Source organism: Balaenoptera musculus, chromosome 6, assembly GCF_009873245.2.
Source record: "Balaenoptera musculus isolate JJ_BM4_2016_0621 chromosome 6, mBalMus1.pri.v3, whole genome shotgun sequence".
In the NCBI taxonomy this organism is placed as follows: Eukaryota; Metazoa; Chordata; class Mammalia; order Artiodactyla; family Balaenopteridae; genus Balaenoptera; species Balaenoptera musculus.
In genome coordinates this window covers 73944651-73962551 of record NC_045790.1, presented here as the reverse complement: position 1 = coordinate 73962551, position 17901 = coordinate 73944651, and the positions used below count along the sequence as shown (strand labels likewise).

General features: G+C 35.9%; 1 protein-coding gene across 1 annotated transcript in view; it reads left to right on the top strand.

Moving 5' to 3' along the window:
- Positions 1 to 17901, top strand: part of GNAQ (G protein subunit alpha q) — a 293138-nt gene that overhangs the window by 214073 nt on the left and 61164 nt on the right. The window contains exons 4-5 of the mRNA XM_036856420.1: positions 1608 to 1736; positions 4392 to 4521. Coding sequence (XP_036712315.1) covers positions 1608 to 1736; positions 4392 to 4521 — 259 coding nt within the window. The remainder of the gene's footprint in view (positions 1 to 1607; positions 1737 to 4391; positions 4522 to 17901) is intronic.

Below are 17901 nucleotides of genomic sequence, written 5' to 3'. Positions count from 1 at the left end.
TTTCTCTAGTTGCGGCAAGTGGGGGCCACTCTTCATCGCGGTGCGCGGGCCTCTCACTATCGTGGCCTCCCGTTGCGGAGCACAGGCTCCAGACGCGCAGGCTCAGTAGTTGTGGCTCACGGGCCTAACTGCTCCACGGCATGTGGGATCTTCCCAGACCAGGGCTCGAACCCGTGTCCCCTGCACTGGCAGGCAGATTCTCAACCACTGCGCCACCAGGGAAGCCCTCACTGTCTCTTGTTTGTGGGCATAAAGGGGTTGAAGATCTAATCTCTTCCAAGTCTATAATGATTCTACCTTTTCTTTAAATCTTATTCACACGTTAGTTACTTTCTGTATATACTTTGCAGTTGTATGTTTTGAAATCATATCTGTGCTCCATCCCTTCCAGGGCCAAAGGGAACATAGTGACTCTTTGAAATCATGAGGATGCCATGCAGAACAGTCATTTTTACCTGTTTGTCATCAGTTATATCAAGTTATGTCATTCTTAAAGTTGTAAATTATTTTTGCAATTTGAGAGAATGGAAAGTGAATGGAATATAACACTTCTGAAATGATAAAATTATACTGATGGAGAACATATGTGTGCTTGCCAGGGGTTAGGATTGGGATGGGTAGCACACAGAAGTTTCTTTTTGCTAACAGAACAATTCTGTATCCTGATTGCAGTGGTGATTGCACGAATCTCTACATGTAATAAAATTTCATAGAAGTATACACCCCCAAAAATGTGTGTGTGTGTGTGTAAAAATTGGTGTAATCCAAGTAGGGTCTGTAGTATAGTTAATAGTATTGATCAGTGTCAAATTCCTGGTTTTGATAATATACTATGGTCACATAAGATGTTCTCATTGGGGGAAATTAGGTGAAGGGCACAGGGGAATTCTCTAATATTTTTGCAGCTTCTTGTGAGTCTATAATTATTTCACAATAAAAAGCTTTTTTTTTTTAATGGAAAAGTGTCATATAATCAGATAAATTTAAAGTTTAGGTGTGATGAGTCTATATACTGGGAATATCTGGCCTTCAATATTGTTGCCTCAGTGACTAGAAATCTCATGGCTTCACATTAATTGTGAATGAGTTAGGCTTTGGACAGAGTTTAGGACATGGTATGCTGCTGTTTTATAAGGAAATACATTCCAGGGAAAGGCTCTGATGTTCTGTAAAAAGGCAAAAAAATGTATCCTGACCTTCTGTGTAGCTCTGTTATCTGTTTGTTTATACAAATAACATTTGTATAAATAATTCAAAAACTATTTGCTTTAAACTCCTGCTTGCCCACCAGACCTGCTAAACAAGTAGAGGGTAGGAGACCCATTTAATTCTTTTCTTCTCCCGCTTTACGTTCTGTCAGGGTTCTATTTGACCGTAAGAGAAGGAAAGAGAAATACTGGGAACCAGTCATCCATAGATGGACAACCTTGCTCTGACTAACAGAAGGTTGACTGTATCTTTCACTTCCCAAGCTACTCCACCACTTTCTGATATTTTTCTTCCTTCTCTCCACTTCTGTCTTAGGATCCATTGTTGTCCTTCCTTTTCCATCAGCAGGTCTGGTGTGACGGTGTCACTGACGCTCTCCTGTGTCTTCCCTCCTCCAGCTATCTTAATGACTTGGACCGCGTTGCCGACCCTGCCTACCTGCCTACGCAGCAAGATGTGCTCAGAGTTCGAGTCCCCACCACAGGGATCATCGAATACCCCTTTGACTTACAAAGTGTCATTTTCAGGTAGTACCTGAGTCCATACAATCTACTTCCCAGCTCTTCTGCCTTGAGCACGTTTTGTGAACTCTATGAATATTGAAACCATGTGTAGACTTTAAAACAATATCACCTTTATAACAATTATTATCATTGGAGACACAGATGAAATAGTGTGTCCCTGAAAGAGGAAGCAGAGGAAAGATGTATGGGCAGGTTTCTTAGTTCAGGTTAAATCACTGAGAAATCAGTGAATAGTTTGCCGGTGGTTAAAAGTTACTCAAACATTGGTCCAGACTAAAACTGGTTGGGAATCATTTTAACTGTGAGGTCAATGTTTGTACATTGTACAAACTGTATTTTTACATGTACCTATAAACACTGTATTTTTACATTTGTATAAGATATAAATTATCTCATAACCCTATTAATAACAGAAATTACAGGTTGTCAGAAGCTTTCATGTTGTTTCCTCCAGGTCCTCTGGTACCAAGGTAGAATTTTTCAGTAGCAATAAGAATACGGGCTGCTTTGTACTCCTAAAATGAGTTGCCTGAAAAATTTAAAAATACGTGGTTTTGGAAATGGATTGATTAACCTAGTCTAAATTTACATAGGAAAATAGAATGAAAGTTTATTACTTTCTCCCTTGCTGCTGCTATTCTTTCGGGGTAATACTTCAGCTGAAGTAGTCTAATTTTTTTTAAGATGAGAAAAAATAAACAAGACTGATGTACTTTCATTTAATCTCTTATTACACAATCACTCAGACGTACTTTTACTTAGAATACAAACCACATGGTACATGGAGAAATGAGGCCATATGAGTATGTCTTTGGGTGCAGAGAGTTGAGGTCCTTGGGAGAGCCATCCATTTAAGACAACTACGTACAACACAGGGTTGTGAAGTGGAAATTAATGTAACTCCTGTGATGTAACTCTGCCATGTGACCCTGATGGGCAGGCCCTCCATCATTCCCTGCAAAGCACTGTGTGTTTCATTCTAATCAACCTCTGCACCTGTGGTTACATCTGGCTGCCATACGCTACTCTAATAGACATAGCCATAAAGAGGGTGACACTTTGGAAATAATTTCTGAGCCTCTTTTTTTTCATCAATAAAATGGTTACATTAGATGATCACCAAGGCTCCCTATAGCTCCAGCATTCTGGATTAAGTTTTGAGTTCATTGCGTTTAGAGATCTTTAATTTGAGACACCAAATTTCCTTCTGCTTATAACCATGTTAGAATATTTTCAGAAAACATAAAGCATTTCATGGAGATTTCATCTCCTTTTTGCTTTATGATTAGTGAAATCTGAAACCAGGTTACTATTACATCTTGGGTTTTTTCCCTACATTTTGGGCACTAGCTTTTAAAGGACATTCTTTGGCACTTCAGTAAAAGTAATGACATAGAAGAATAATTTCTTGCTACCATCAAAAACATCTTATAGGGTTTAGCATGACAGGATTTCATGGAATGAGAATTTTATATAAATGAGCATATTATTGACTTGACATTAGAGAAGAGCTAGCATTTTAATATTTCTAAAGACCTAAGAATTCTAGTTTTGATGTCTGTAGTTCATAGGTCTCCCTGGATCCATTGTTTTGCCCCTCAGATATCTCTTTCATAGGAAACTGTTCAGAGCAGTCACGGGAAGATTCTTGATTTCTTAGTTTAGGTTTGATCCTTAGAGGCAGGAAAATACCAGGAACAACTGCAGTTTTCAACAAACACTTAAAGAGCCCTACTCTCAAACTTTTATACCTAAAACTCTCATTTTCTGAAAATATTTTATCTTGTAAACATTGTGCACATTTTAGTCAAGTTATGGATTCAACAACTTGAGGAAACTTGGATTCATTACCAAGTTCTGCTAGATATTTTCTATATACACTAGCACTCAAATTAATTGATGCCAGTGTTGATTCCTGAGCACAGAATTGATGTGTAAAAACAAGTCCTTGATATAGTTCAAATGGTGGCCTCTTATAGCATCTTGATGTTTTACACATACCACTTCTAGCAGTTTAGCAAGTTGACTTGTGCATAAGGCTAATTGCACCATGTTACCCAACATGATTGGACTGTCCCAAATTATTGTCAATATTGGAAAGAAAAATCAGCCCCAAAAGCTTACCTTCCTGATGAAGATCAGTGGGGTTTTGTCTGCATTTAGTTGAAGCATTACACACCCATGTTGAAATACATAGCATCTTACATCTTTTAAATGCATTTGTAGTCATTCCTAGCTTCCTTGAGAAATACGTGAGGATCTTCATTCTCATTTTATAGGAAAAGAAACTGAAGTCAGTATTTGCCATTAGAGCTGAACACAAATAAAACTCATTTTGTTTCTGACTCTTCTGTGCTTGATTAAATAAAACAGCCTTTTTCCTTGGCTTGGCACAGGATTTTTTTTTTTTTTTTTACAAAATTATAATTTTTATACATATCAGGTAACTTTCTAATAAGTGCAATGAGTTATTACCCAGAATGTCTTGACTTTGATTGTTAGGTAACAGAAAATTAGTAGATGTTCAATAAGTGTTAATTGGATTGGTTTTGATGACCATTCTCTTTAGAGAGTAGGTTTCCTAAGTTTGTAAGTAAAGCTATATTTATATTGATATTTTTTTATGTGCTATTAATATGAATATTATTAACCTTGCAGAATGGTCGATGTAGGGGGCCAAAGGTCAGAGAGAAGAAAATGGATACACTGCTTTGAAAATGTCACCTCTATCATGTTTCTAGTAGCGCTTAGTGAATATGATCAAGTTCTCGTGGAGTCAGACAATGAGGTGAGTGCTCTGTGGACAGGCAATGGATTCTCATTTTAACATCTGACACAAATAAATGATAGGGTGTGGGGTAAACTGACTTCATTGCTTTCTTGACTACTGATTTGGGAATTTTTAAAAATAACCCTATGGTACCACGTGGTGTACTCAGAACAGTAAGATGTTTGAGCAGGTCTGTGTGTTCAGGTCTAATTGGACCCTATGTGATACTTTTAACACTACGCAGAGGCTCTGAAAATGAAAATAACAAGGAAATCCCTAGGCTAATTGTCACATTATTTTATAGCCTTCTTCCTACAGGATGGAGTTAGGAGTGTTGGAGTGAGTCAGCCTGTTTTGTTCTGTTTTCATTTTGTTTAAATCGTTGTTTGTATGAGGGGTGGGTCCCAAAGAGTACTCAAAACCTCTCTTGGCAAATGTGAATGACTTTGCAGCTGGGCTCTAAATCAGTTTGTTCTGGAGCCAAGAAGTGTCCTAGTGATGTGGCCTTTCTGCTCTTATAGAATTCTATAGGCTACTGCATAACTTTGTCTCTACTAAGCACTGGATGATTGAAAAAGCATCCTTGATATGCCTGTCTGGAGAACTGATTCAGTGTTGTCATCTCCTCCCTATGGCATGAAATCCTAACAACTATAAATATGGATTTTTAGGACAATAAAGGCTCGCTGGTGAGTCAGAGTTGATTGTGGAGGATAATTAAGGGGGCACGGAAAACTGTGACTTTGATCTGGAGTTCGGTGTGTATTGGGAGAATGGAGAAGACACCATTGTTATACTGTTAGAGGCAGAGTTTGCAGACTGACATGCCAATAGTAGATATTAAATTTCCTCCTAATAGGGTAGAAAATAAAGAGACGGAAGTGAGTATCCCCAATAGCTGATTAAAATAAGATCTGGCATATTAAATGTACTTCTAATTTTATACAGTTTTTTTGGTACATAAGAATTCTGGCTTCTTGGTCCTTTTAAATATTTTATTTTTCTGCAGGTATTAATATCTCTTAAAATACATATCCAGTCCTACATAGCATTTTTTTGTATGTAGGATTGATGAAGAGTTATGAACCAATATACCATATAGAGCTGAGTTACCTATTCATACATTTCAAATGTTTCCTGGGTTACAAGTATATGGGCTTTTGAACCAATCAAAGAAGTTCTTTTTTTTGTTGTTCATGTATATCTTGCTATTTAAGGGACTTCTTTTTAACAATGAGGTTTATCAGCCATTTGCCCTCTGTAGCCATAATGCAAAGTGCCTGAAAAGCATGCTAAGATATATGAGAATCAGTTATCACACTTTGAGTTAAGCAGTTACCATCACAATTTGAGCTATGCTATCTCTATATGTATTTTTATTTTTATATCTGTTAGTTGTTCCATAATCTTTGGGTATAGTATTTTAAACATACTACATATCTTGGAAGCATATGACAACATTTTTTATTTCTTTGAATGTTGAATCAAGACAAAAAATATTTTGAGCGCTCATCTACTATGTGCTGGATACCAGGGTATCTAAAGAGATACAGAAATGGAAAAAAAAAATCAACATTGTCCTAAAGGACCTCATAAGAGAGGGATGTTTTTGTCAAAATAGAGAGTCCGAGAGAAGGAAGGCCTTAGTTATAAAGGTCATCATTTCTTTTCTTTAGTATGCTGTCCAGTGAAATAAAATTTAAGACATTTTCAACTGCACAGAAGACGTAAGACGCATGCATAATTTTATTTCTCATGTCACTGTTTACATATAGCTAGAGGAAAACAAGTGTTTATCAATACACATTTTATATGAGATAAATGCATTCTATTTATAAAGAAATATATTTTGTGATTTAATGCTAATCAGTTTACCACTTTAAAATTTGCAACTCATCAGCTAATTCTAGCACGTAAATCCAGTTAAAGTTTCCACAGAATGAAAGTTTCCACAGTAACTCGCCATTCAATGTATAAGCAGTACACACATCTAAAAATACATCAGTTTCTTTGATTCCTGTAGTGATGCCTTATGCTACAAATTAAAATAATAACTCTATTATTGTTCATTAGGACTCCCTAACCACTTGTGAATAGTTTTAAAGCCTACCTTGTAATTTTATGGTGTTCTTTTCAGGTATCAGGTCAAGCCTGATGGTAGTATTGGAGATGATCTTAAACATAATAAGAAAAAAATACTGCTCATTAATTTCTTCATCCATGTTAGCCATAGTCATCACTGTTGGTAATTAGGAAACACTGTCAAAAGTATTTTTTAATGTCAGGATGTAGTCCATTATTCTTTTTTCTTTTCCAGTTATAGTAATATATGAAAATGTCATTGCCTCTCTACTTTCTTAAATCATTAAAAAAACTCAGAACTATAGAATTCTACTTTCCCCACATTTTCAGGGTTTGGTGAGACAAAGCTGGAATAGACTCCTAAAACATTTTGTTCTTGGTTTTGAAATCTGATGTTCATAACTTTAATCCAAAGCAGACTTTGTTGTACTTCCCTTGATATATATTCGTGAGAAAAACCTGGAAATGGATACTGACAATCTCCCTTTTATCTTGGGGAACTGTGGAAAATACATTGCAGACCACAAGCAAAAGCAGCTACGGGAAGTATTTTATTTTAGATTATTGTTTTGGCTTTTATTATGTATTAATCTTCAAAATTTTTATGTAGATATGCTTTTGTCTGTCTAGATTCTCAGCCTCCCAAGAGTTTGGGGAATGAATTTCTTTATTTTTTTCCTCCAAAGAAGGAAATATGTTATCAAATAGTGGGTGAGCATAATCAGGGTTGTAGAGCTGCGTTGACTTACGTATTCCTTTTGCTGTCTTGGTTTCCCTTTGATAGCACACCAGCACAGAGCCAGTTACTCTGCTGTAATTCTTTCACGCATACATTATTTCAGTACCCCTGAAAGCCCAGAGCACGCAATAAGGCATTCACATAACGTATTTCAGCTCATCAGTGTGTATCCAGATTCTGTCTTTTAGTCCTTGTTTTTTGTGGTTCTCTGTTACATGAGTATCTGAGCACTGATACAAAGCTGTTTCTCAGATATTGACTCAGGGACTGTCTTACAGACCAAGCTTTTTATAGAATCCCAAAGACTTAGGCCCCTTATCTCCGATGCTTCCTTTTTGAATGTATGCTTCTAACTTATATTAATTCTTTTGAAATGGTCACAACCAATTAGGTTTTAGTTTTATTAAAATATCGAGATAGTTCCCTATACCCCAGATCCTCCTTTGAACCAAGATGGAGTCCCATAAACATTTATCCTTCAAATCTGATTCTTGGAGTTGCTCAATTGATTTAAAAAAGAATAGTGAAAGGAGAGAGTAGACATTTATAATACCTTAGCGCTTTATGCCTATTCAAAACTTGCTTAAACCATTACTTATTTGAATCTCACCAGCTGACCTCCCGTGAAGTGAGAAGATCAGGTTTGCTGAGGATACAAGAATGGAGAGATTAAGGCCCATGGCCCAGGTCACTCAAGGCCCCCATTCCTCCCCTTCTAGACCAGCTTTCTTTCCCCTGCTTCACAGTGTCTTCCAGAAGTTAGGGGTAAACTCAGAGGAAAAGCAAGAGGAGCTGTGAAAGGTGGCCAAGAACATAGAGGTAGAATGAAAATCCTGACCCTGCAGGAGTTGAAACCCCTCTTCTCCACCTCTAAACTCTTGTTATACTCACATGAGACCAGCCAGAGATCCTTTACCAGTAATTCAGAGTTTCTGTATTGCTCTTGTGATTTTAAACTATCTTAAAACAAATAATCGAAAATATGCATTTCCTTCAGATATTTCTGCTCTACTAAGTTTTAAAATGAAGCCATTTTGAAGTTATTCAGCTGCAACCAGAGTCTGAACATTTTCTTTAAAAGTGTGAAGCGTGTGCTTTGTTCTGCTCTAAAAACTTCAAGTGAAGTTTGGGAATTTTTTTTTCAGATAAAATTCAGCTCTAGGGGGAGGAAACTGACTAAAAATTGAGGAGAAGAAATTTGAACTCCAAAAGTAAGAGCTTAGGTTAAGATATCCGGTCTCAATGGGATTGGTTCTAGCCCTCCTTTATCGACTCTTAATCAAATTATGAAATCAGAAGCTACATCTTGCCCCTCAGTCTTTAGTATACGACTCAGAGTCATGGCCTGATTAGCAAGAATATTCCTGAAAGACGCCCTACTTTTTTTTATATTTAACCCCTTTCCCATTTCCTCATTCCTTTGTTCGTTTTCAGCCACTTGTTTCTTTTCTAAACTCCTTCCCACACCCTTTTCATTTGCTAGCATTTCTGTTTGCTCATTATTTTACTCCTCCTTAATTGCTTTGTTCTCAAGGCAACAAATTACATATATATAATTATTATAGGGAAGGTTATTAGCACACCCACCCCCCCAAAAAAAAAGAAAATGGAAGATTTTCTACCAAGACCAAAGTGTAAAGCGTGATTGTCATTGTTGCTAGGTGATGGCATTACAAATAAGTGAAATGATAATTTTTTTAAGTAAAATAAGACTTCAGACTGGAACTTTAGCTCTGCTGTTTACCAACTTTGTCCATTTTTCTTTTGAATTTTCCATCCTTTTTTTTTTTTTTTTTTTTTTTTACTGATTTGTGGGAGTTCCTTACACTCTTGGATGTGAACCTTTTGTCATGTGTACTGCAAACATCTTCTTCCACTTTGTAGCTTGCCATTTATTCTCTTAATGGTGCCTTTTGATCTACAGAAGTTTTAAATTTTAATATAATAGAAATCTATCAGATTTTTCCTTTATATTATATGCCTCCGTGTGTGTGTGTGTGTGTGTACATAATCACATACACACAGTAGGATAAAATAAATCACCTGAAAAATCTGGATGAAAGGACAGTAAGGACTGGAGAGTGAGATGAAGAATTAAAATACAAATCAGGCAATCAGGTACCTTTCCTAGTGGTAGTCCATAGATTTAGTCAAGCGTCTCTTAGCAACCAATAAAAGGAAGTAACCATGGTCTGTTACAAGGTTCACTGTGTCTATATAAAAAGAAAAAGTTAGCTTCTCCTGGTACTGGGCCCTCCAAGTGACTATTCCCTCAACTTTGTACAGAGATGCTGCAGGAGGTAGTAAGTTATATCCGTGATGGTTCCCCTCCAGGAAGCCAAATATCAGAATCACGAGCCCTGTTTCTTAAGCTTCCTTCAGTGTAAGTTGGTGCCATAGTATCAAAGTTTGTGACGGGCCAGTAACATGGGGTCTGAACCCACAGCTTGATGTAAGAATAAAACTGAGAATAGCTAGGGAAGTGGATTTTGTTTACCTTTGTTTTTATAAACTATTTCAGTGATACAGGAGACTATAAAATTATAGAGAACTTGAAATTTTTGACATATTTGCTTTAAATCTTTATTTTCACAGAAATAAAATGGTATAGGTACAATCAAAGTCCTTGTGTAAACTTCCCTGTTTCATTTCTCTCCCTCCCCAGAAGAAGCCACTGGCCTCAAGTTAACATTTATCATTCCTAAGCATATTTTTTTCATGTTTTTACTATATATGTGTTGATAAGGAATATGTAATATTGGATTTTAAATAGTATGCATGGTTATAAATTTTATTATTATAAAATGATTTTATTTTGCATTTTGTCCTTTTGTTTAATTCAACATTGTTTTAGAGATTTTTTTCATGTTGCAACACATGGCTCTAATTCATTTATTTAGATCACCGTCTCATTCCATTATGTGAATATGCCCTACCATGTTTCATCTCAGCCAGCCAGGTTGTTTGTAATAGGGATCACCTTTTCCTGCCGTTGCCTGTTCTCTCCCTCACCCCAATCCCCAGTGGAGTTGTCTCTTTTTTCAGTTGATACGTACGCAGTTTTAAGTAGTCTGGTTATTACTGTTTGCTGGTTATACATATAGAACTTATTGGTGTGTGGTTTGTCTTTTCACTTTATCTTATAGAAGAGTTTTAATCTTAATGTGGTCAGCTCACTCATTGCCTTTATTGGTTGTATTATTGTATTTTCTTCAGGAATTACTTTTATTCCATAGAATATGAAGATACATCCCATATTTTCTATTAAAACTTACAAGGTTTTTGCTTTTCCTAGGTTTTTTATACACCTGTAATTGATTTGTGTGTGATAGGAAGTAAAGATTTAATATATTCTTGCCATATTTCTGTTCAGTTGATCCAGTACCATGTATTGAATAATAAATCCGTCATACATCTCCACTGATGTTTTCTTACCTTTTTAATTATGAAAGATATATGAAAAGTACACAAATACAAAAAACGTACAGAGCATTGGTTTATCACAAAGCATCTGTGCCTCCAAAACCCCTGTCAAGAAACAGAACATTGTAAGACCACTGAAGCCCTGCTAGTGCCCCTCCCCAAGCAAGTAACCACAGTTCTGTAAGGTGATCACTCTTTGCTTTTCTCTTTAGTTTTAATGCTTAACTATGCATTCCTGAACACTATAGTTTTTACTGGTGTTTAACTGTTACACAAAGGGAATCAAATAGTGTGTTTTTTGACCTTTAAAAGCAGTATGCTATTTATATAAACTTTGGTGTCTGGCTTCTTTTGCTCAGTGTTATGTTTGCAAGGTATATATATTTTACATAACTCATTCATTTACATTGCCATATAGTATTCTGTTGCCTAAAAATACCACAATTTGTTTATCCATTTTACTAAGTATAGACTTTTCATGTACTTCCAGTATGGGAATATTACAAATAACGTTTCCGTGAATATTCATGTAAAGGTCCCTTGATGTACCTGGCTTTACATTTCTGTTGGCTGTATACCTAGGAGTAGAATTGTGGGCACATAGGGAATTCAACTTTAGTAGATAAGGTGAAAGTATTTTCCAAAGTGAATGAACCCAATTTACAGTCCTGCCAGCCATGTCAGAAAGTTCCTGTCACTTCCCATCTTTGCCAACCCTTGGTATTGTCAGTCTTTTTCATGTTAGCCCTTTTGGAGGCTAGAGAGCTGAGCTGCAGGTGCCTGTGTCCTTGGGCATACCCTCACTCCCAGTGCATAGCCTAGGACAAAGCAGTGATGGTTCACGAGAGCCTCATCCCCTCAAGCCTCTCAGCTGCCATCTGCAGAATCAGCAAATACCTCCATGGGAAAGTGGCCCCAAAGCCTGGGCTCACTTCTCCAGACTTGTCCTTCCCCAAATTCTGACCTGGTATTTCTTCACTACTGTTTAGCACTCCAAGGACTTTAAGCAGATGTATTTTTTTATTTTGTTAGCTCATCTGGTAGTCTTTCTTCCCATCGATATTAATGACACTTGAGATGTGAGTCAAGTTTTATTACACACATGGGTCTTTCTCTGGGCCCTCTATTTGATTGATGTATTTACTACTCCTGTAGCAATATAAAAGTTATCAAATCACCAGTTTAGATATCTAGAGTATCAAGTCTACCTACCTTGTTGCTCTTCAGAATTTTCTTGGCTATTCTTGGTTTTTTAGTCTTTCATTTGAATTTTAAGATCAGCCTATCAAATACCAAAACACAAATTTGATTGGAATTTTAATAAATGTATAGGTAAATTTGAGGTTGGTTTCTCAACTTTACAGTATTGAATGTTACCATCCATGAATGTGCCATGGTATAGCTCACCATTTATTGTTTAGGACATTGCTTTTGTCATGTCATTGAAGGGGTCAATTTTTATAAATGTTCCACATGCACTTGAAATTGTGATTTCAACTTTTGGGGTGCAAGGTTCTAACATTATGTCTATTAAAACCACCCCATTTCCTCTTCCCCAAGGGTACTATTTTGACTTCTAACACCGTAGATTAATTTTGCCTATTTTGAACTTGATATAAGTGAAAGTAAATGAATTCTTTTGTGTTACCTTCTTGTGTTCAGAATAAGTTTATTAGATAAATCCATGTTGTGTAGCTGCAGTTTTTCATTTTTATTACTTTATATTATTCAATTAAATGAATATACCACAATTTATTTATCCATCCTATTTTTGATGGACAGCTGAGTGGTTTTCTCTTTGGGACTATTATGAATAATGCTGATATGAATATTCTTTTCATGTTTTTTGCCTTATATGTGCCTGATTGTCTCTTGATTAGAGTTCACAGGGAATGTGTATGTTCAACTGTACTAGATACTGCCTATATTCATTTTCTAGGGCTGCTGTAACAAATCACCATAAATTTGGTGGGTTATGACCACAGACATTTATTGGCTCATAATTCTGGAGGTTAGACGTCCAAAATCAAGGTATCAGCAGGGCTGAAATCCCTCTGAAGGCGATAGGGGGGAGGATCCCTTCTTTTTCTCATCCAGCTTCTGGTGACTGTTGGCATTCCTTCTGGTTACATAGCTCCAGTCTCTGCATCTGTCTTCACAGGGCCTTCTTGTCTGTGTCTTTGTCTTCTCTGCTGTCTCTTAAAAGGACTCTTGTCATTGGATGTAGGGCCCAGTAGATAATCCAGAATGATCTCATCTAAAAATCGTTAACTTAATTACATCTGCAAAGACTTTTTCCAAATAAGGTTGCATTCACAGGTTCTAGGGGTTATGGCATGGACATACCTTTTGAGGGGGTCACCATTCAACCCACTACACTACCAGCTTGAACTTTGAAAACAGTTTACACTTCCACCAACAGTATATGTGTGTTCCAGTTGACCAATATCCTTGCTAACAAAGATATGGTCAGCTTTTCAATTTTAATCATTATAATGGCTGTGTAGTAGCATCTCACTGTGGTGTCAATTTTCATTTCCCTGATTATAATGAGACTGAGTTCTTTATGTATTTCTTTACCATTGGGTGTCCTCTTTTTGAAGTGCCCATTTGATTCTATTGCCAGTTTTCTATTGATCTGACTTTTTGGAAAAACATTATTAACATAGAGTCCTTTTTATATTCTTGATTCAAGCTCTTTGTATGTTATCTATATTGCAGATAACTTCTGCTACTCCATGACTTGCTTTTTACTGCCTTAAGTGGTGTGTTTTGGTGTGGCTCAGTTTATTGGTCTTTTAAACTTTGTCCTTTACATGTCCTCCTTAAGGAATTTTTCCTCCCAATTGTAGTGCATAAGCATTTGTATTTTGGAAATGGACATTTTAACATGACATTTGCTATAAATTTTTTGTTTTTGAATTGTTACTTGTATAGTTCCACCTTTATTTTGTTGACTCTAAATGCATTTAAAAATTAAATGCTAATATTAACACCAGCATTTTAACATTATAAGCATAAATAATTAACCACTAGCATGTGATTTTTCTTTGATACTGAAATCACTTGGAGAGCAACTACCCATTTATGTAATTTGGGAACATTGGAAAAATTTTAAATATTTAAATTTAATTTAAATTAAACTTTTATTTTAAGGTATATATTTCTTTTAGATAAATAAGGTAGAAATATACCTGTAAAGTAAAAATTGCATACGTTGGCAGAGTCATTTGATATATGATATACAATCCTGTGTTATAAAAATATTTTGTATACAGAAATGAATCCCTGAAAAAAATGTCCTCTCACTTTTGGGGGTGAAAAAAATAAAGCCGTCTGAAAAACAATGTGTAGGGATTTTTTTTTCCCCCTCACTGACTGAGGTGTTTTTGGTTTGTTTGTTTGTTTGTTTTTATTTAATACCCACTTTGGTTGTAAACTTGTCTATATTTTAAATTCCACACTTCTACTATTATATTTTGAGACTTCATTATTATGTACATTATAAGTTTGAAATTTTTATATATTCCCGTTGAATTATTCTTTTTGTCATCAAGATTTTTTACTTACGTCAGAAACGTTCTTTGCTGAAATAAAGCAGTTATGCAAGAAGCAAACCAGAAGTGCTAGTGTCCTGCTTTTCAGTCTGGGTGAGTCCACAGAAGAGGCTCAGTGTTTTCATAAGAGATGGGGACTGCGCAGTAGGAAGTCAGTTGGTAGCAGCAGCAGGGCGAGGGCAGCAGTGGATAGACTATACACACTTGCAGGAGACGTGCTGAACGGGTGACTCACTTGGGAAGGAAAGAATATTTCAGAAGTGGAGTCCAGCCATAAAGGAAGTAGAAAAGATTCCATTGAAAAATAGTAGAAAAGATTAAACAGCCTATTGAGATTTAATTCATAAAACATTGAATTCACCCTCTTAAAGTGTGCACATCAATGGATTTTAGTATATTCACTGAATTGGACAAAATCACTACTATCTAATTGGGTTGTTTGTTTGGTTTTTTTTAATTTTTATTCTTTTTCAAATTTCTTTCACTTTTAGGTTGTTACATAATATTGAGCAGAGTTCCCTGTGCTATACAGTAGGTCCTTGTTGGTTATCCATTTTAAATATAGCAGTGTGTACATGTCAGTTCCAAACTCCCTAACTATATATATATCTGGAGAAAAACATGGTCCAAAAGGATACATGCACGCCAGTGTTCATTGCAGCACTGTTTACAATAGCCAAGACATGGAAGCAACCTAAATGTCCATCAACAAAGGAATGGATAAAGAAGATGTGGTACATATATACAATGGAATATTACTCAGCCATTAAAAAGAATGAAATAATGCCATTTGCAGCAACATGGATGGACCTAGAGATTGTCGTACTAAGTGAAGCAAGTCAGAAGTATGATATCGCTTATATGCGGAATCTAAAAAAAAATAATACAAATGAACTTATTTACAAAACAGAAACAGACTCACAGACTTAGAGAACAAACTTATGGTTACCAGGGGGAACGGTGTGGGAAAGGGATATTTAGGGAGTCTAATTGTTTTTTATATATAAAGAGACTTTATTTTTTTAGAGTAGTTTTAGGTTCACAGCAAAATTGAGCGAAAAGTACAGCAATTTCCCCTACGCATGTGTAGCTTCTCCCATTATCATCATCCTAACAAGGGGTGTGTTACATCTGGTACATTTGTTACAATCGGTGAACCTACATTGACACTTGATTATCACTCAAAGTCCATAGTTTACTTTAAGGTTCACTCTTTCTGTTGTGTAGTGTATGGATTTTGAAAAATGTATAATGACATGTATTCACCATTGTGGTATCATACAGAATAGTTTCACTGGCCCTAAAATCCTCTGCTCTGCCTCTTCATTCCCTTCTCACTCCCTCCCTCCCACCCTCCAGCAACTCCTGTTCTTTTTGCCATCTTCAGGGTTTTATGTTTTCCAAACGTCATACGTTGGGATTATACAGAACGTAGACTTTTCATATTGGCTTCTTTCACTTATTAACGTGCATTTAAGATTCCTCTGTGTCCTTTTATGTCTTGATAGCTCATTTCCTTTTAGTGCTGAGTAATACTCCATTGTCCGGATGTACCGCAGTGTATTATTCTGTTCACCTACAGTAGGATATCTTGGTTGCTTCCAAGTTTTGGCAATTATGAGTAAGGCTGCTATCAACATCCATGTCGAGGTTTTTGTGTGTACATAAGTTATCCACTCCTTTGGACAAATACCAACAAGTGCAATTGCTAGATCATATAATAAGGGGGTGTTAAGTTTTGTAAAGAACTACCAAACTGGCTTCCAAAGTGGCTGTACCATTTTTGCACTCCCACCAGCACTGAATGAAAACGGTTGCTGCACATCCTCCCCAGCATTTTGTGTTGTCAGGGTTCCAGATTTGGGCCATTTTAATTGGTATGTAGAGATATTTCTTTATTTTAATTTGCATTTGCCTAATGACATATGATATGGAGCATCTTCTCATATGCTTATTTGTCATCTGCATATCTTCTTTGGTGAGCTGTTCAGGTAACCATTTTTTCATCTAGTTGTTTGTTTTCTTATTGTTGAATTTTAAGAGGTTTTTGTATATTTTGGATAACAGTCTTTATCAGTTATATCTTCTGCAAATATTTTCTCCCAGTCTGTAGCTTGTCTTCTCATTCTTTTGACATTGTCTTTTGCAGAGTTGTCGTTAATCTTAATGTAGTCTAGTTGATCAATTATTTCTTTCATGGATTGTGCATTTGGTGTTGTAGCTAAAGCATCATTGCCATACCAAGGTCATCTAGATTTTTATCCTAGATTTTCATAGTTTTGCATTTTACATTCAGGTCTGTGATCCATTTTTTAGTTCATTTTTGTGAAAGATCTGTGTTTAGAGTCTTTTTTTTTTCTAATATATGGATGTCTAGTTGTTCCAGCAACATTTGTTGTAAAGACTGTCTTTTCTCCATTTTATTGACTTTGCTCTTTTATCAAAGATCAGCTGACTGTAATTATGTGGGTCTATTTCTGGGTTCTCTATTTGTTCTTTCGCCAATACTGTCTTGATATGACAGCTTTATAGGTAAGTTTTGAAGTCAAATAGTATCAGTCCTCCAACTTTATTCTTCTTCAATATTGCGTTGTCTATTCTGGGTCTTTTGCCTCTCCATATAAACTTTAGAATCAGTTTGTTGATATCTACAAAGTAACTTGTTGTGATTTTGATTGGGATTGTGTTGAATCTGTAGATCAAGTGAGGAAAAACTGACATCTTGATATTATTGAATCTTCCTGTCTGGGAACATGAAATAGCTCTGCATTTATTTAGTTCTTTGATTTCTTTCATCAGAGTTTTGTAGTTCTCTTCATTTAGATCTTGTACATATTTTGTTAGGTTTACACCTATGCATTTCATTTTTTTCCTCCTAATGTAAATGATATTGTGTTTTTAATTTCAAATTCTATTTGTTCATTACTGGTATATAGGAAAGTGACCTTGTATGCTGTATTAACCTTGTATGCTGCAACCTGCCTGTAGTCACTTCTTAGTTCCAGGATTTTTGTCATCACTTCTCTCAGACTTTCTATATAAATGATCATGTCATCTGTGAACAAACAAAAGTTTTATTTCTTCCCAAATTATATACTTTTTATTTCCTTTTCTTATCTTATTGCATTAGGTTGGACTTCCACTACAGTACTGAAAAGTAGTGGTGGGAGGGGACATTCCTGCTTTGTTCCTAGTCTTAGCCAGAAAGCTTCTAGTTTCTCATGAGGTTAGCTGTAAAGGTTTTTTTTAGGTGTTCTCTATCAAGTCAAGGAAGTTCCCCATTATTTCCAGTTTTGCTGAGAATTTTTATTGTGAATGGGTGTTGGATTTTGTCAAATGCTTTTTCTGCATCAATCAATAGGATCATGTGACTTTTCTTTTTTTGCCCATTGATGTGATGGATTTCATTCATTGATTTTCAGATACTGAACTATCCTTTCATACCTGGAATAAATCCCCTTGGACATGGTGTGTACAATTCTTCTTATACATTGTTGCATTTGATTTGCTCATGTTTGTTGAGGATATTTGGATCTAAGTTCATGAGAGATAATGGTCCATAGTTTTCCTTTCTTGTAATATCTTTGTCTGCTTTTG